Raw genomic sequence first — 16413 nt, 5'->3', positions numbered from 1 at the left:
CATGGGCGCCAATCCTTTCACGTGTTCAAAGATGCGAACTTTATCCTTGATAATAGCCACGACTGTGGTATGACTTAAGTTCAATGCGCAGCCGATGTTCGTTGCCGTTTCTCCCTTTTTTTGCCCTTTTAATAATGTCTAATTTCACTTCTAATGTAATGGCTTTCCTTTTCTTCGACACACTGCCATCGGAAGAGTCTGCCTTATGTTTAAGAGCCATATTGAAGGGTAAAAAGTCACAAAAAAACACAAACATAAAAGTGAGAGAGCAGATGTAAACAAAGCATGCAGTACCCAAAGAGTGTATGCTGGGACCCAAGCAACGCCACCTCTCCCAAACAAATGGCGCGTAACAGCGTATTCTTCCGTCATGCTCACAAACAAGTTCGCCCGCGACATTTGAATTTTACATCGCGCTGCTTCAAGTCGAAATTTATTTTTTAAATTATTTATGGGATTACCACTGTAAAGTCGAAATGGCGCATGTCGAGGACCCCCCTGTACTGCCATTTTCCTAGATTTAGCAAAGGCATTTGACAGGGTGCCACATGATAAGCTGATATTCAAGTTGCAGCACATAAGTCTGGATGTCAGATTGGTCAACTGGATTCAGGATTGGCTGTCTGATAGGTATCAGAGAGTTGTGTATGGTGGAGCAATATCAAAGAGCCAGAAGGTTACAAGTGAGGTTCCACAGGGCTCAGTACTGGGACCTATATTGTTTAACCTTTATATCAATGACATTGTCCGTGGATTGCGAGAGGATATTCAGTTGTATGCGGATGATGCGAAGCTGGGAAGGGTTATTAGTAATAGTGCAGATGTGCCCGGCAAGAGGATTTGAATATGCTAGATAGATGGGCAAATGAATGGGGGTGTCAGTTTAATGCAGCAAAATGTAAGGTCTTGAGGTTTGGGACACATCGATGGGACGCTGCATACTCTATGGAAGGAGTTAAACTGGAGGAAGTAGGGGAGAGATAAGAGATCTGGGGTTGATGATTGATAGAAACCTGAAACTTAGGGGACATATTGCAAAGGTAGTGAAGCTAACACAGAGGATTGCTGCATTAAACTGATACCTAGGACACTGATCTGCAGATATAAAATGGTTATCATTCCATTGTATAAGACTCTGATAAGACCACACTTAGACTATAGTTCTCAGATCTGATCCCCAGAATTTGAAGGAAATAAATTGACTGTGGAAAGGGTACAAAGGCGGATAACAAAGATGGTGTCAAGACTGTACAATGTTAGTTATGAGGATCAGCTGAGGGAGTGTGGACTGCAGAGTTTGGTGGATAGAAGAAGGAGAGGTGATATGATTGAGACTTTTAAACTGTTGAGAGGTGGTTACAGGGTTGACACTGGGGAGTTCTTTCATTTGGTTGAACAGCGGGAAGCAGTCATGACAAGGGGGCCATCCCAGGAAGTTACGAAAGGAAACTGTGAGAAAGAGGGTGAGGAGTGGTTTCTTTGCATGGAGGGTGGTTGAGCCATGGAATGCATTGCCTGATAAAAAGGTGAGAGCGAGAATAATCAATGAACTTAAGGAGTGGTATGATAGACTGTGTTTCCTAGGAGGGACCTCCCTCAATGAGTCTTGATAGACTTGTGTTTCTTAGAAAGGAACTCCCACGATGAGTCTTTTGACTCCATGGAGGCCTGAATAATAATACTAATACACATTATAGTATTAGTATGAGCCTAAACACAAACACAAAAGTGAGAGAGTGGATGTAAACAAAGCACATGGTGCCCAAAGAGTGTATGCTGGGACCCAAGCGACACCACCTCTCCCAAATATACCAAAAAAGGAACAAAGATATTTTAAAAGAACTAAAAACAAAATCAATAGAAGAAAAACTAAACAATTATAAACAAAAATTCATAGAACATGTAAACTGAACGGCCAACACTAGATATACTGAAGAAATAATAAAATACTAACCAACCGGAAAGAGAAGGCCGGGTCGACCTCAAAAAAGGATATTAGATAGATAATGAAAACGGATCAGAACAGACAATCTTCGTGGAATCAACAACAGGATCACATTTCACTGAGGACTTTCGATGCCTGGACAAGAAAATCTAGATCAGTGGTTCCCAACCTTTTTCCACATGTGTACCCCTTTTAAACCCATTTCTATAAATTGTACCCCTTGTTTTTAAAATAGCTGTTTTTAAATACAGTAAAACCTCGATATAACAAACTAATTCAGGCGAAGAGGGTGTCCATTAAATCCAAGTCTGTTATATAATAAAGTAGATTTTCCAAATGCATCGGCCGGCATGCGTCAGAACTGCCGCAGAAAGTCACGCCACGAGACAAAGGAACCAATCACAGCGCGATTGGTGTGATCACGTGCTAATCATTTGCCGATCTTGTTTTATGAGCAGCGACTCATTTATGTCGGCTAAATTACTACAGTGTTTTTCCAATATATGATGGCCTATTCATAATGGTTAAAAATAACAGGAAATTAATAACAAAAAATAATCTGTTAATTTAATTATAAGCAAATCTTGGTTAAAAGCATTTTAAAATTAAGAGGGTGTTAATTTTCACGTGACATACGGACCAGAAATTTTGTCAGTTAAATCGAGGGTTTACTGTACTGATATTTATTGTTCCATAACTAATGTTTTGCATTTTGTTTACTTTAATTGTTTTTCCACTATTACTGATTATTATTTTATGTACCCGTGAACGCCCCATACCCCCAGGGGGTACACGTACCACTGGTTGGGAACCGATGATCTAGACTAAAGAGATCATCCACTTTATAGGCCTATAATATTGGAGAAGTTGGTTACAATACGATCATGAAATTAGAAAACAGACCGACTTAGAATACCTGTCTACTGAAATAAGCAAAGAGTCATTCCTTTACACTATTCTACCAAAAAAAAAAAATTATAAACTTACATCTCTTAGAACCTTGTTGAAGAAAGGATTCAGTTATATCTTGTTCTTTTAATTTATTTTGTATCTATTATCACATTATTTTATGCTTCGACCCTGTGATTGATCACATGTATTAATTAATTAAACAAAGGGTTTGTCTAAGGTTAGAGCCAAATCCTTTGTAACGACTATCAGGAGTTACTCCTCAATTAGGTACTGGCAAATTTATTTGTTTTAGCTGTGTCAGCCAATACCTATAGGTTAGAAGAACTCTTAACCAAGTAACAACTCCCAGAAAATATACAAAACTGATCAATCTATCAAACACACTTAATATCAAATTACCTAAATCACTTGTGCTACTTTTCGTTTGCAGTCGTGGTCTCAATTACGTTATTCTATCCCGCTCAGGTTCTGATTAAAATGAGTGGTGCATTACATTCAATTTCAAGCCATAAGTCAGGTTAAAATACAAAATACATTTATTGAAATCTTAGAATACATATCCAAATTATATACTCAGCTAAATTAATGGCATTCTAGGTTATAAAGCTAATCATGGCAAACAAATTCGACACTACTGAATCATATCATGAATTATTACTACTAGAATAATTCTTAGCTCTCATCAATACACCGATCTATAATTTCCTCCAAAGCAGTTATTCTATAAACTTTGTTAACTATTTCATATAACATGCATAACATAATTCATCTATACCAGGGGTGTTCAACCCGTCAATTGGGGAGTGATTTTTGGTCGATCTCTTGTGTATTCCTCCTTACAAATTTAATTAAAGCTGAAAACATAATATTTTATTTATCATTATTTGGTATTATTTTTAATTCGCTTTAAGTGTATTGCTATTGTTTATTTTTCGTTAAAATTGTCAAATCAATAATTTTCTTATAAGTCCGGGTAAATGAATTAATTTGGATCAGTGAACCAAGTGAATACGATTATAAGCAAAGTCTAAAAACTCGATTGTAGCTTAAATATTAAATATTCCAAAACACATTACATTGATTTTTTACTTAGGTTAAGTCCCATGTGAATATTGTAAAAAAATAAACTTTGTTTATCTCGGTATAGTTTGTATTAGATGTTTTTGTAAATAACTCTTATGAAGCTAACTGTATATACTGCTTTAATAAGAATATGTTAGACTGTTAAAAACAAAGGCAATGTTTTTGTCGCCGAAGCTGTACATGGCAGCATTAGAAAGATTGTTATTGAAACTTGTATGTATGAGAAAGGCTTGCAGGCTCTAAGTGTAAACATCTCCAAAGTCAGTCAGAAAGAGTTCAAATAACTTTCCGATGGCTGGCAACTTACAATCAAAAGAAAGCGGAGGAGAACAAAAGGCGTGCCGAACTTGAAACTTAAGATGAAAGACTCATACCGATTCTTTGGGGGTTGCCAAACTTCATGCGAGATCTCAGAGGAAGCCTAATAAAAAGGGACTGAAGCAAGCAGAAGGGATCCCAGTTCCAGAATTGCTGTGAGAGAGGAGTCTGCCCAGATCCACGTTGCTTGAGAGAGGAGTTTCCCGCTTCCAGAAAGGAGCTTCTCGGTTCGAGACGTCGCTAGAGAGGAACTACTTCTAGGCTGCAGACAAGGTTTCAAATTGCCGAAAGGAAGAGCTCCAATTGCCGGAGAAAAGTTTCCAGGCCAGGTTAATGTCAGACATTCACCAGTGTGTTGCGTTTTCATTACAATTTGATGAATCAAATAATTTCACTGATATTGCTCAGTTAATGGTATTTATTCACATGGTATTTCAAGATTATTCAAGTAAAGAAGAACTTTTGAAAATTATACCATTATTGAGAAGGACTAGGGGAGAAGACATTTTTTCGGCATTTGATGAATTTGTGAAGCAACACAAACTTCCGCTTTTTAAACTTGCGTCTATTACTACTGATGGTGCTCCTGCAACGATAGGTAATAAATCAAGCTTCATTTCATTATGTAAAAACGATGACAAATATCCAGATTTTTTTAATGTACCGCTGTATTATTCACCAACAAGTACTGTGTAGTAAAAGATTAACCACAAAAGGTGTTTTGGATATTACATTTAAAAATTGTAAATTCTGTTCAAGGAAAAGCCCTGCAATGGCAGTTATTTAAATTACAGGCAGATGATGATAGGGAACTTCTGTTGTACAATAATGTTCACTGACTCAGCAGAAGCCAATTTTAGAAAGATTTCTTGTATCAATTAACTATATAAAATTTTTTTTTGATGAAAAAGGAGATATTTATCCACAATTGAGTGATAAAAGATGGTTGTTACACATCATTTTTAGTAGATTTCTGTACAAAATTAAGCAATTTAAATTTAGAGTTACAAGGTAGAGATAAAAATTTAATTGACATGTTAAGTTCAATAAAAACTTTCCAACAATCCTTACTTTTATTAAAGAAAAATATAAATGACCGCAAATTTAGACATCTCCCATATTTATTAAAATATTTTGAACAAAATCAAGAAATGCTTTGATATGATTTAAAAGACTTTATTCGTGAAATAGAATTAGTTGAGGAAGAAATAAATTCAAGATTTAAAGATTTTAATAAAACTGAAATGATTGCATCTTTTATCAATAATCCATTTCAAGAAAACTTGAACATCACAGAAATTTCAAATAAAATTATTTGGGTTGTTTGATATAAACCAAGCTGAAGTAGAACTTAAGATAATAAACATTAGGAATAGTTTACATTTAAAATCAATAAACAATGAAGTCATTTGGAAGTATGCACATGAAAAATTCCCAATATTAACTGATATTGCGCGAAAAATTCTGTCGTGTTTCGGATCGACATATTTCTCAGAATCTGCATTTTCAAATATGACCGTTATAAAAAATCAATTAAGAAACCAAATTACAAATGATCATTTGGTTGATTGTCTGCGATTGGCCACTTCTTCATATCAACTTGACTATGAAAATATTGTGAGGTCCAAACAATGCCAAATTTCGCATTAACTTTTTTTATTTTTTTATCAACCAGCATTTCCTGTAACTTGTGAGTTTGTAATCAATCTGTTGTTCTTTCTAACTTGGGTTTTCCAAAATAGAGAAATAAATATTTTATTCCAATATTTTTTTTTTGTTGTTGTATTAAAATATTTGTTGTATTAAAATAATTAAAAGTGATAAATTTTTAAATACACAAATAAAGTTTTTTAGTTGTGTATTTTTTTTAGTCGTTTATTTGTGTGTAATCAGATATCAGGTTGGGGGGGAACGTGATCTATATAAGAAAGTAGATCACAGAATAACTTATAAGAGAGTAGATCGCCAAATAACTTTTTATAGAAAAGTAGCTCGCGTAGTAAAAAAGATTGAACACCACTGCTCTATACAATCACTCATTAATATGTTCATGGAACTATGACACTGCTACTAAATAATCACTAAGAGTTCTATAATAGAATGTTCCTGCTTACTAATTCATAACATTTTTTCCCTTTTCTCAATAAAGAAACACTAAAGGTTGTACATTACCAACTCTCAAGAAATTCATCAGGTCCATCACTTATTCTTCAACTATTCTTATAAAATGCTTGTTCTTTGGATGATTGTCTCACATGGCTTGACTTGGAACATATTATTAAGTCTCTTCCTCTGAAATGGACTAGAATCAGCTCACCTTAATTTTGATACAGGTGGTCGCTCAAGGCACTAATCGGGTACTGGTTTCTATGGAAGGCCGATCATGTATCCATGCTTGGCCCACTCCTTTGCTGTTTTGTCTCCGTCTGACATGCCATTTCGGAGGTCGTATTCAGCTACTCATCTCCGAAGGTGTCTTGAGCCAGGACCCTGGGACCACGGGTGTCGATGCCGAGCCGCAGAAGACTCCGGAACCCAAGAAGAGGCGAGAAGAAAAAAGCCATGAGAAAGGGGAGCAGACTCCTTTTATTTTCCTCCTTTGGTGCCCCTCTCACTGCATCATGTTTTTCTCCCCGATACCGATCTTTTTGCATGCGAGACGATCTCCTTTGCAGCGTCTTCCGGGAATTATGAGCATGCCACTCGCTGTGCAGTCTCGATTGCCGGAGGTCAAATATTTATCAAAAAGTTTCGCCAGTAAACTTTGAACTCTTATTCTTACATCGTAATAAATGATTTTCATAGAATATTTCTTTCATTGTTAAACTTTACAAAACAGATTACACTTATTATTTTTCTATAGAGTAATTTTACATTATAGGTATTCATTTATAAATCCTTGAACAATCTGCATCTTTACCTATGTACAAGTATATCTTTGTTGATTTGAACTTGTTAAATCCTGAATGAAGTATTTAAAAAAAAACTCTTCATTCAAGATCTAACAATTCCAGCAAGAAAATAAAAGAAAAGGACTTGGCACGTTCGCTGCCAACTACGAGTATACTCGTAGTTGGTATATGAGCCTCACAAGCCAACTATGAATATACTCATATGTCGATTACTGACCTCCTGTACCAAGCACGAGTTAACCCTTAGTATATGTACCTTAATTTGGACCTTTCGCTTGTGAATAAAGCGGAGAGAGCACGTCTGGGAGCTTGGTAGAAGGGAAATAATTTCAGCTAAAATATAGTATATTATATATGTGCCTCAGAAGCCAACTAAGAATATACTCATATGTCGATTACCGACCTCCTATGCCAAGCACGAGTTAACCCGTAATTTGTAAATCAAATTAAAACTAATAAAATCAATAAAATAATAAAATTAAATCAATAAAATAAAAAACAATTTATTCAAATTACGAATGATACACTTTAAAACAATTTTCCACATACAATGGTGGTTTTTCCGGGCAAACAGGACAATAATAATGTGTTTCACATCACTATTTGGTTGTTTTCGCGTCGTTGTTTGTTTCGTGTACATACTCGGTATAGCTTTGTCGGGTGATTCTTTTTTTTATGTAGGTGGTAAAATTTCCAAATAATGAAGATCCCAATTCCTGCTGATATTTTGTGATGCTGCAAGCTCATCCATTCCAACAAAAACTAAGATAAATTGATCTCTAAATTTTAACGCAGTCATTGCATTTCCAGTAATTACATTATAAAATTTATGCACATTTTGAATGTATATATTTCAAAGATGCGCATTTCCAATTTCTTTGGCCATCTAATTATCTTTCGTAAGGCGGAATAGTAAGAAAGCATTTGATCAGAAAGATCGATGCCTGACATACCCAAATTATAGTCCCTAACGATATTTGGTTTTAATTGAATTTTACCATTCCGATTTTTCACTTCAACCATTTCAAATTTGTGCATATTTGAAATAGAAAGAATATTCCACTTATCCTTCCATTTGCGATGATCAATTCATTAAATTCATCCTCGCTCATATTAGCGTAAGCTTCTAATTCTAGTTTTTTTTTTAATGGTCATGGTGAAACTGAAGGTTTTTAGAGACTAGACGCAATAAACACAGTCGTCAGCGCATGTAATATATAGGTGGGGATGATATGAGATTACTCGTAGTTGGTGTATAAAACAAAATTCTGTCTGATAAGCCAGCTACGAAATTACTCGTAGTGACCTTGAAGAGACGTGAAAGCGCTTGGCGTGTGGGAACTATGCCCGAGGAGTGTGGCAGCAAACGTGTTAAATAACACAGTCCAACACAATTTTTGCTGCCTTTTATATGAGACTTGTTTTTTACTAATTTGGGTGCGCTGATTTCAAATATCAAACCCATTTTTCTATATCACGTCAGGTTTTTCCTCTATGGCATTTTCTTTTTGCTAATTTGTAAGTTTTTGATAGTTTTAAGGAGGCAGTACTATTTAGAGGATCAAAAAAATCGATTTTTTAATATTATTTTCTGAAAGTATACTTTTAAAAATCTGTTGCTAACTTTTTATCAAAAAATTCGAAAAATTCCCGAAGATATAGCCTATTATTCAAAGCGGTGCGCAGATCAGAATCAGAGCGCTCACCGCTCTCGCTTGTTAGTAAATAAATAACTATGTAAGAACCTGCAATGACACGTACCAGCGCTTTGACTAGTTTCGCACTACCCAGACTAGTTTCGACCTTTATTGAGGTCTCTTCAGTGGGAGCCACTTGGGCTCCCACTGAAGAGACCTCATTTTCTCATTTTCGAAACCCAGACTAGTTTCGACCTCATTAAGCCATCAAGGGCCACTACCCAGACTAGGTCGAAATGAGTCTGGGTAGTGGCCCTTGTATAATGTTATGTAAAATGCATAACATTATACATATCCACAAGGAGATGTGTTTTGCATTATGGGAGATACTGAGATAGGATTGATGTTAGCTTGCTCCACCTTTGCAAGGAGTTGCCTGGTGTTGTACCACCTTACCCCAGTCCTGAAGATACTTTCAGGCGCAAACTTTGTTTGCTCACACTTGGATAAAGGATTAAACCAAATTTATTATTAGCTAATTCATCATCATCATCATCATAACGCTAATTATGGATATAGACCATATTGGTCTGTTCCGGTCTCGTCGTCGTCGAGTCCATTGAAGAGCTTCTAGATATGATCGTGGAGCTGCAGAACTGCTTTGCAATCTGTTGAATTTTGATGGAGTAGAGCTTTTCTTTAGGGTTATTGTTAATTTTCTGTAGAGCAGCAGCAATTGCTGGACAAGAATAGATATGGTGTTAGTTCAACTCCTGGATAGTTCTTGAATGCTTCATGGCTCCTACTACCATCTAGCTGAATTTTCATGCCTTTAAAATGTTCTGTCCTTAGTCTGGTGATGATTGTGGTTATTTCTCTATTTTCATTAATTTCACTTATTTCATTCTTCTTCTTGAGTGTTTGTTTTACCAATCTTAATTTGGTGACAGCGTTAGCATCAGTTAGTGATGGTGGGTGGTAGATTCATAAAGCACGTGATTTTGAGTGTGTTGGTGACCAATTCGTACATCGCCTTATTTCTTTCTCCCCTTCGACATGAATTGACTCTTCTTGGCACCGAGCCAAATGAGGTTCTCGTATTTGATCTATGGTCGGACAGTACTTTAGCTATTCAATACTTCAGAAATACAAATAATTTTTCCTAAAGTAGTATAAAGAATTAAACTATAATCTTATACTAACTATCATCAGTAGATATATATATATATATATATATATATATAAATATGCTCAAAACGGAATCCCCATTGTGATAATACATTACATATGATTAAAATATCCGAGATTTAAAATTAAATACATAAATACTCACTACTTCTCGTATGATTAGTTTTCCAGTAAAAACTACTGCCTCTTCCCTATGTGGCCCAACTACATGGACAAGAATATTATCATGGGCATATACAATCTAATCATAAAAGAAAATGAACAGAATTTTATTAGAAATCCACACTTTTTATACACCTCCAGTCAAAAACACATACAAAAATCAAAACTACTATTAAAATTATTTGACTATGAGGTGAGATTCAATGACCCATTTACTTTTCTTTTTCTGTTTCCTTTTCTTTTTTCCTGAGAGGCATAATTGACTGCTGCAACCATGTGCATCTTTGCTGTCTTTTTCTACTACTACCAAGTAATGAATATTAGCCTCTATGTACTATTTACTTTTTTAAAATGATTTAATTTTTTGCTTAAGAAAAATTATTCTTATAATGGAACTAAATAAATGTCATTAAATTGTAATGTATTAAGTTTGTTTAAAATATACAATAACTGATATATTTGCAAGTGATTTTTCTTGCCTGTGATGTAAAAGATATTTCATTATTTTAAACAACCAGATGGATTATTAAAAGGCAAAACCTACAGAGTTTTCTTTTTAACAGTACATAATTTGAAAACAGCTGAGTGACATTATTTGATTAACCAACGTAATGTATGAAAATTATTTTAAAAAACAACTGGTTTTGTCATAATGAACAATTTTGAGGCAATTTCAGTTCTGTTATAAAGAATTACTAAACAGCTATATGAAAGTGAATATGTTAGATTTAAAAGCGATCTCAACTTAAAAACTATCAGCTGGTAGGTAAGAAAAGAAAATAATGAAAAGCAGCTTATGATAATTTTTTTTTTTTTTTTAAAAAAAAAGAGTAAATGACAGAGTAAATGTCAATAATGAAAATTTTTATAAGATAAATTAGTAATCAAAATAATCAAAAACAGGAAAATATAAAGGGCATGTGGAAGAGATATTAGGATATGGAAGAGATATTAGGATATGGAAGAGATATAAGGAGAGCAAATGCATGAAAAATGACTCAGACCAGGAGAGGTAAGCAAAACTGGAATATGAGAAGAGAGTGACTCTGAGATCCAAAGAAAAGTCTAAGGAATTATTTTGTAATATGGCCAGTAGGAGGAGAAATGATTGTGGAAGAATGACATCATTATTACTATTATTTCATAACACCTCCAAGGAGTCCGAAGACTCATCAAGGGAGGACACCTACTCTACAACTCTCCGTTCCCCACCACTACATCAAACCTCTACTACCATCATCTACATCAACGGCATCTACTGCTTACCACCAAGAGTATTTTTTGTCTAAACTGTGTGTGTTCTGAAGGGCCGATTTATCTGTATGTGGGATAAAAACCCAAGTTTCTGGGAAAGAAACCCTGCTACCTCCATATGAGATCAGTTAACGCACCTTCAATTGAAAAAATCCATACAAAGATTCCTCCCATCATGACAAGAATCGAACTCGGTGCAATATACTGTCGTTCTTCCAATTGCAATATGGTGCTTGGAGGAGCCTTCCTATGGAGGCTCCAATTTTTATCTAATAATGGGAATAGAGTGACTGATGCAAAGGACATAGTGGAATTGCTCAAACTTTGAGTATTTAATCCTGGAGAAGTAAGTTTTAATACTAGCAGGATAGGGCAGGTTTACAAGTGCAAGAAGAGAGTGTGTTTCAAATACTGAGTATTTTGAATGTCAATAAAGTAATGGGACTGGATAGATTTTGCCAAGGATTCTGAGAGAAAGTGCTAAAAAACTTACAGCTTCACTGATCTGGCTTTTCGAAAGTGCAGCCATGGGAAAGGTGTCCAAGGAGTGGAAGAAGGGAAAGATAGTGGCATTGCATAAGGGTGGTAGTAGACTGGAAGTGTCAAACTATAGACCAATTTGTGTTTCAGTAGTTCTTAAGATTTTGAAGAAATTAGTGAGGGATCATTTACAGATTGGGCAGATGAGGATAATGTTATCTTAATGTTATCTGTGAAAGTCTGCATGGATTTATTAAGGGGGACTCTTGTTTTAGTAATATGATTGCCTTTTAGAATAAAGTAACAAGAGCAGTTGATGAGGGAAACACATATTCTGCCATTTTTTTCGATTTCACAGAGGCATTTGACAGGGTACTGCATGATAAGCTGATATTTAAGTTGCAGCAAATGGGTTTAGATGTCAGGTTAGTTAACTGGATTTGGGAGTAACTATCTGATAGGTATCAGAGAGTTGTGTATGGGATAGCTGTATCAAGGAAACAGAAGGTTACAAGCAGGATCCTACAGGATTCAGTACTAGGACCTGTATTGTTTAATCTCTGTATCAATGACATTATCAATGGATTGCAAGGGGATATTCAGTTGTTTGCAGATGATGTGAAGCTAGGAAGGGCTATTTGTAATTGTGCAGATGTGGTAGCCCTCCAAAAGGATATGAATAAGCTGAACAGATAGGCAAATGAATGGGGGGTGTCAGTTTAATTCAGCTAAATGTAAAATCCTGAAGTTTGGGATACATCAATGGGAGGCTGCATACTCTGTAGGAAGAAGAGGAGGCAAGGGATCAGAGGGTGATGATTGATAGAAACCTGGAATTCAGGAAATATATCGCAAAGGTGATGAAGGTAACCCAGAAGACTACTGCAATATTGAGAAGGACATCGACCTACAGTGATAAAGAGTTGTCATTCCATAGTATAAAGCCCTGATTGGACCACACTTGAATTATTGTTCTCAAATTTGGTCCCCAGAATTTGAAAGGGATAAATTAACAGTGGAAGAGTGTAGAGGCAGATAACAAAGATGATATCAGGACTGTGCAACGTTGGTTATGAGGATAGGCTGAGGAAATGTGGACTGCAGAGTTTGGTAGATAGAAGAAGGAAAAATTATATGATTGAGACTTAAACTGTTGAGAGGTAGTAAAGAGTTGACACTGGGGAGTTCTTATATTTGGTGGAACAGGGGAGGGAGCGAGGACAAGGGGCCATCCCTGGTAGTTACAAAAGGAAGTTGCAAGCAAGAGGGTAAGGAGTAATTTCTCTGCATGGAGGGTGGTTGAACCGTGGAATGCACTGCCTGATAGAGTGATGAGAGTATGAATGGTCAATGGGTTCATGGAGTGGATTGATAGACTTTGTCTTTTCTAGAGTGGGCCTCCCACGAAGTCTTGTGAATCATCATCATCATCATAATAATAAAAAGCAATAAAAAAATAAAAATAAAAAAACATCTGGTTGGCCGAGGAGAAAGTGTGTGTAAAATAGGTGTGTGAAACACTGATCTTCCCACCATTCTTCAATGAAACAACAAAGTTACTTTCAATGCTTCAAAATCCAGTTTTGCCATTTTTTTTTCCTCACAAAAAGAAATGCTCAACTTAACAGTCAAGACCAATCGCTCTTCTCTAAGAAGCTCCTACTCCTAACTTCCCTGACATAAACTACATTTCTATACAGTGCTGGATTTACATTTTATGTGGCCTGAGGCTAGAAATAAGTAAGTATGAGGCCTTACTTTTAAAAAGAAAGATATATACTATACGTACTATTAAAGCAATGCCCAATGAAATAGTCTGCACTGCAGTGAATTTATAAAATTATAAAACTGTTTACATCTTTTCACGATCAGCTTTCTCTTCTTGGACTGACTGTCCAATTTAGCATATCTTGGCACAAGCATATTGCATCCATAGTCTCCTCAGCCTCCAAAAAACTTTTTTTTTTCAAAACATTATTTCTCTTCTGCTCAAAACCTAACATGTTATTAAGTCTCAGAACTGACCATCCTTGGAATATTGCTTGCACATTCCACAACTAGGTTACTGGTATATAGTGGCTAATGACTACATTAATTGCCGTAGTATCACATACCGGCCCTTCCCATAATGCATAGCATTATACACTTTCCTGACAGGATGTGTGCTTTGCATTATGGGATACTAAATCAATTAATGCAAAGTCATTAACCTCTAAAAACAAGTAGCCTAGTCATGAAGATACTCCATGAGTAAACTTTGTTTGCATACACTTGGATAAAGGATTAACAAGAACATAATTTCTTGGCATCTTTAATTTAGCCAAAAACTATTAGCTTCTGAAATACATCTTCCTTCAATAGTAGACTTTTTTTTTATCATCATTGAAATTATTGATATGCAACTTCAAGGGGAGATTCAGGGTAAGGGCCTGTGTAACTCAGTGGATGTGCCATTTGCACACACCACAGCATTTAACTGCACGAAGGAAGACTTGGTGTTTTGAATCTAGTCGGCGACCAGAGGAAATTTTTATAAGCCTTTTTTCGACCGGTTTCCGAGTTAGTCGATCTTTGGCACAAGCAAGGGGGTTTTTTCTCCCAGAAACTCAAGAAAATCAACCGTAGAACCCACACTGTTTCAGACATTAAATATATTGTGTTAGGGACCACAAGATGGCAGCACTTGTTGAGCCATTCTCTTCACTGCGTGCTGCTTAATTAGTGATAGCCTTGGGCCAGCTATCTCTGATTGGGTACCAGTGGAGATTGAACTGCCCACTCAGTCTCCAAAAGTTACATAGGGCTAAAATCAGCCTTGCCTACTCGCTATACATGAATAAAAAGGTGTTAGCTTATTTTTTTTTATAACTTCGGGAGTGTACAAGGTAAGATAATACTACATGAAAAACCTACATCATTACTAACTTCCTAGTAACATTTTTTCTCCAAATTAATCTATCCTATGGAATGGAATGATTTCCTTTCATCCTTACAGATGGTAGGGGCAGCTATGCTACCATACTAGGGCAGTGACTGAGCAAAGTGGTTTCCCGTTGCGTTTCCTTGTCGTGCTATATCCTATAGCTGTATCCTGTGTGTTCACGGGGCTGGTTTGCCTGCTTGCAGGATGAAACACCCCAGATAAACTGGGGGGGACCTACTGTCCATGCCCAAGACTGGTGAACTTTACTATGGCTGAGGAAGATCCTTAAGCTACTTATGTCTCCAATTGGAATCGAACCTAGGACACTCCTTCCCCAGTCATATGATTGTGAAGCGCACAGTCACTAGGTTAACCATGCAGAATGGCTCCTATACTGTTTCATGTTTTATATTTCAGTCTTCTAAGGAACTTCTTATTGTGTATCAATCAGAAGTTCCTTAGAAGACTGAAATAAAAATAAAAAAACCTAGACCTTCATCTTCCTTTGGTCTTAAAATAAAAATAAAAATTTGAGTAACTGTACTATGAGCTTAACTCTGCTCGCCCACACTTGCCTGGTAACAATATCAAGTTTCTTTCTAATATTCTCGTTTTTAATTTTTAACACGATTCTGCCATTGATGCTATCTGTTTTACTTCGAATCTTTCTCAAAACTCTCATATCTGTAGTCTCCAGTCTGAGTGTTTTATTTCTAATATAGATCTTAGATCTATCGGTTAAAATTGGTTTGAATTTGAATTTTGATTTTTTTTAAATTTTTATTTTTATTAATCAAGATGAAGATGTGCTTGGCGTTATTTTGAAGGAACATCGGTCAATATTATGCTTGCACTGATGTCGCAATTTCGAACGAACACACGTAACTCCGTTTTCATTTAACACAAAAAGTACATTTTTTTTTTCATCCTTCAAGTCTCGTGGAGAATAATAGAATTCTCGTGGACTACTCTAATTATTAAAATATTTAATAGACAATCTCGAAAACAAAACTAATACACCTCGGATCTCATATCTGAGCAATGATGTACAAATAAAACAAACCAGAAAATAATTTACCTCTGATTTATCCATAGTTTATTTCGTATGCATATAAAGATGTATCTATATTTTTAATAATATTTAGAGATATGCAAGTCGCAACTTTCTTCTCTATTTGCGTACATCACGATCTGTTTACAGTTGACGACACACATCTTGGAAGATGCTCAGCTGAAGCGGAAAATACCTCAATAAAATATTTAAATAGTAATTACGTGTGTATACCTGTCAGAAAATAACACTTTTAACCATATTCTTTTTTACAAAATCACTGTCACAAGATTATTAACACATCATGAAGTAAACCAACTTTGACACACATTTTCTAATATACACCAATAAAGAGGACGCTGCAAACCAGACGTCAACGCAATACGATACTGTATTTATATTTAATACGAATCTATTAAATAAAATAAAACCCATCTCAAAGTCTATAAATCGAAATAGCTGTAGATTAACGTTCAAGCGACGAATAATCATTTTATTCGTCGAATTGAATAATCATTTCCCAAAGATATCAAAACATAAATTATCGG

General features: G+C 35.6%; 1 protein-coding gene across 2 annotated transcripts in view; it reads right to left on the bottom strand.

Moving 5' to 3' along the window:
* Tbc1d15-17 (TBC1 domain family member 15/17) overlaps nt 1-16196 on the bottom strand; it is a 305943-nt gene extending 289747 nt beyond the window's left edge. The window contains exons 1-2 of one of the 2 annotated variants that reach the window (XM_090404708.1): nt 15893-16196; nt 10141-10236 (exon numbers count right to left, since the gene is read on the bottom strand). In XM_090404708.1, coding sequence (XP_090260834.1) covers nt 10141-10236; nt 15893-15907 — 111 coding nt within the window. In that variant the 5' untranslated portion in view covers nt 15908-16196. The remainder of the gene's footprint in view (nt 1-10140; nt 10237-15892) is intronic. The other variant, XM_090404709.1, reaches the window with a different exon arrangement.
* Nucleotides 16197-16413: the final 217 nt, after the last annotated feature.

The sequence above is a fragment of the Typopeltis vanoorti genome, chromosome 15 (genome assembly GCF_054136105.1).
Source record: "Typopeltis vanoorti isolate ZY-2024b chromosome 15, IOZ_Tvanoo_1.0, whole genome shotgun sequence".
Taxonomy (NCBI): domain Eukaryota; kingdom Metazoa; phylum Arthropoda; class Arachnida; order Uropygi; family Thelyphonidae; genus Typopeltis; species Typopeltis vanoorti.
The sequence above is the reverse complement of the archived record's forward strand: the minus strand, read 5'-3'. Positions and strand labels throughout refer to the sequence as shown.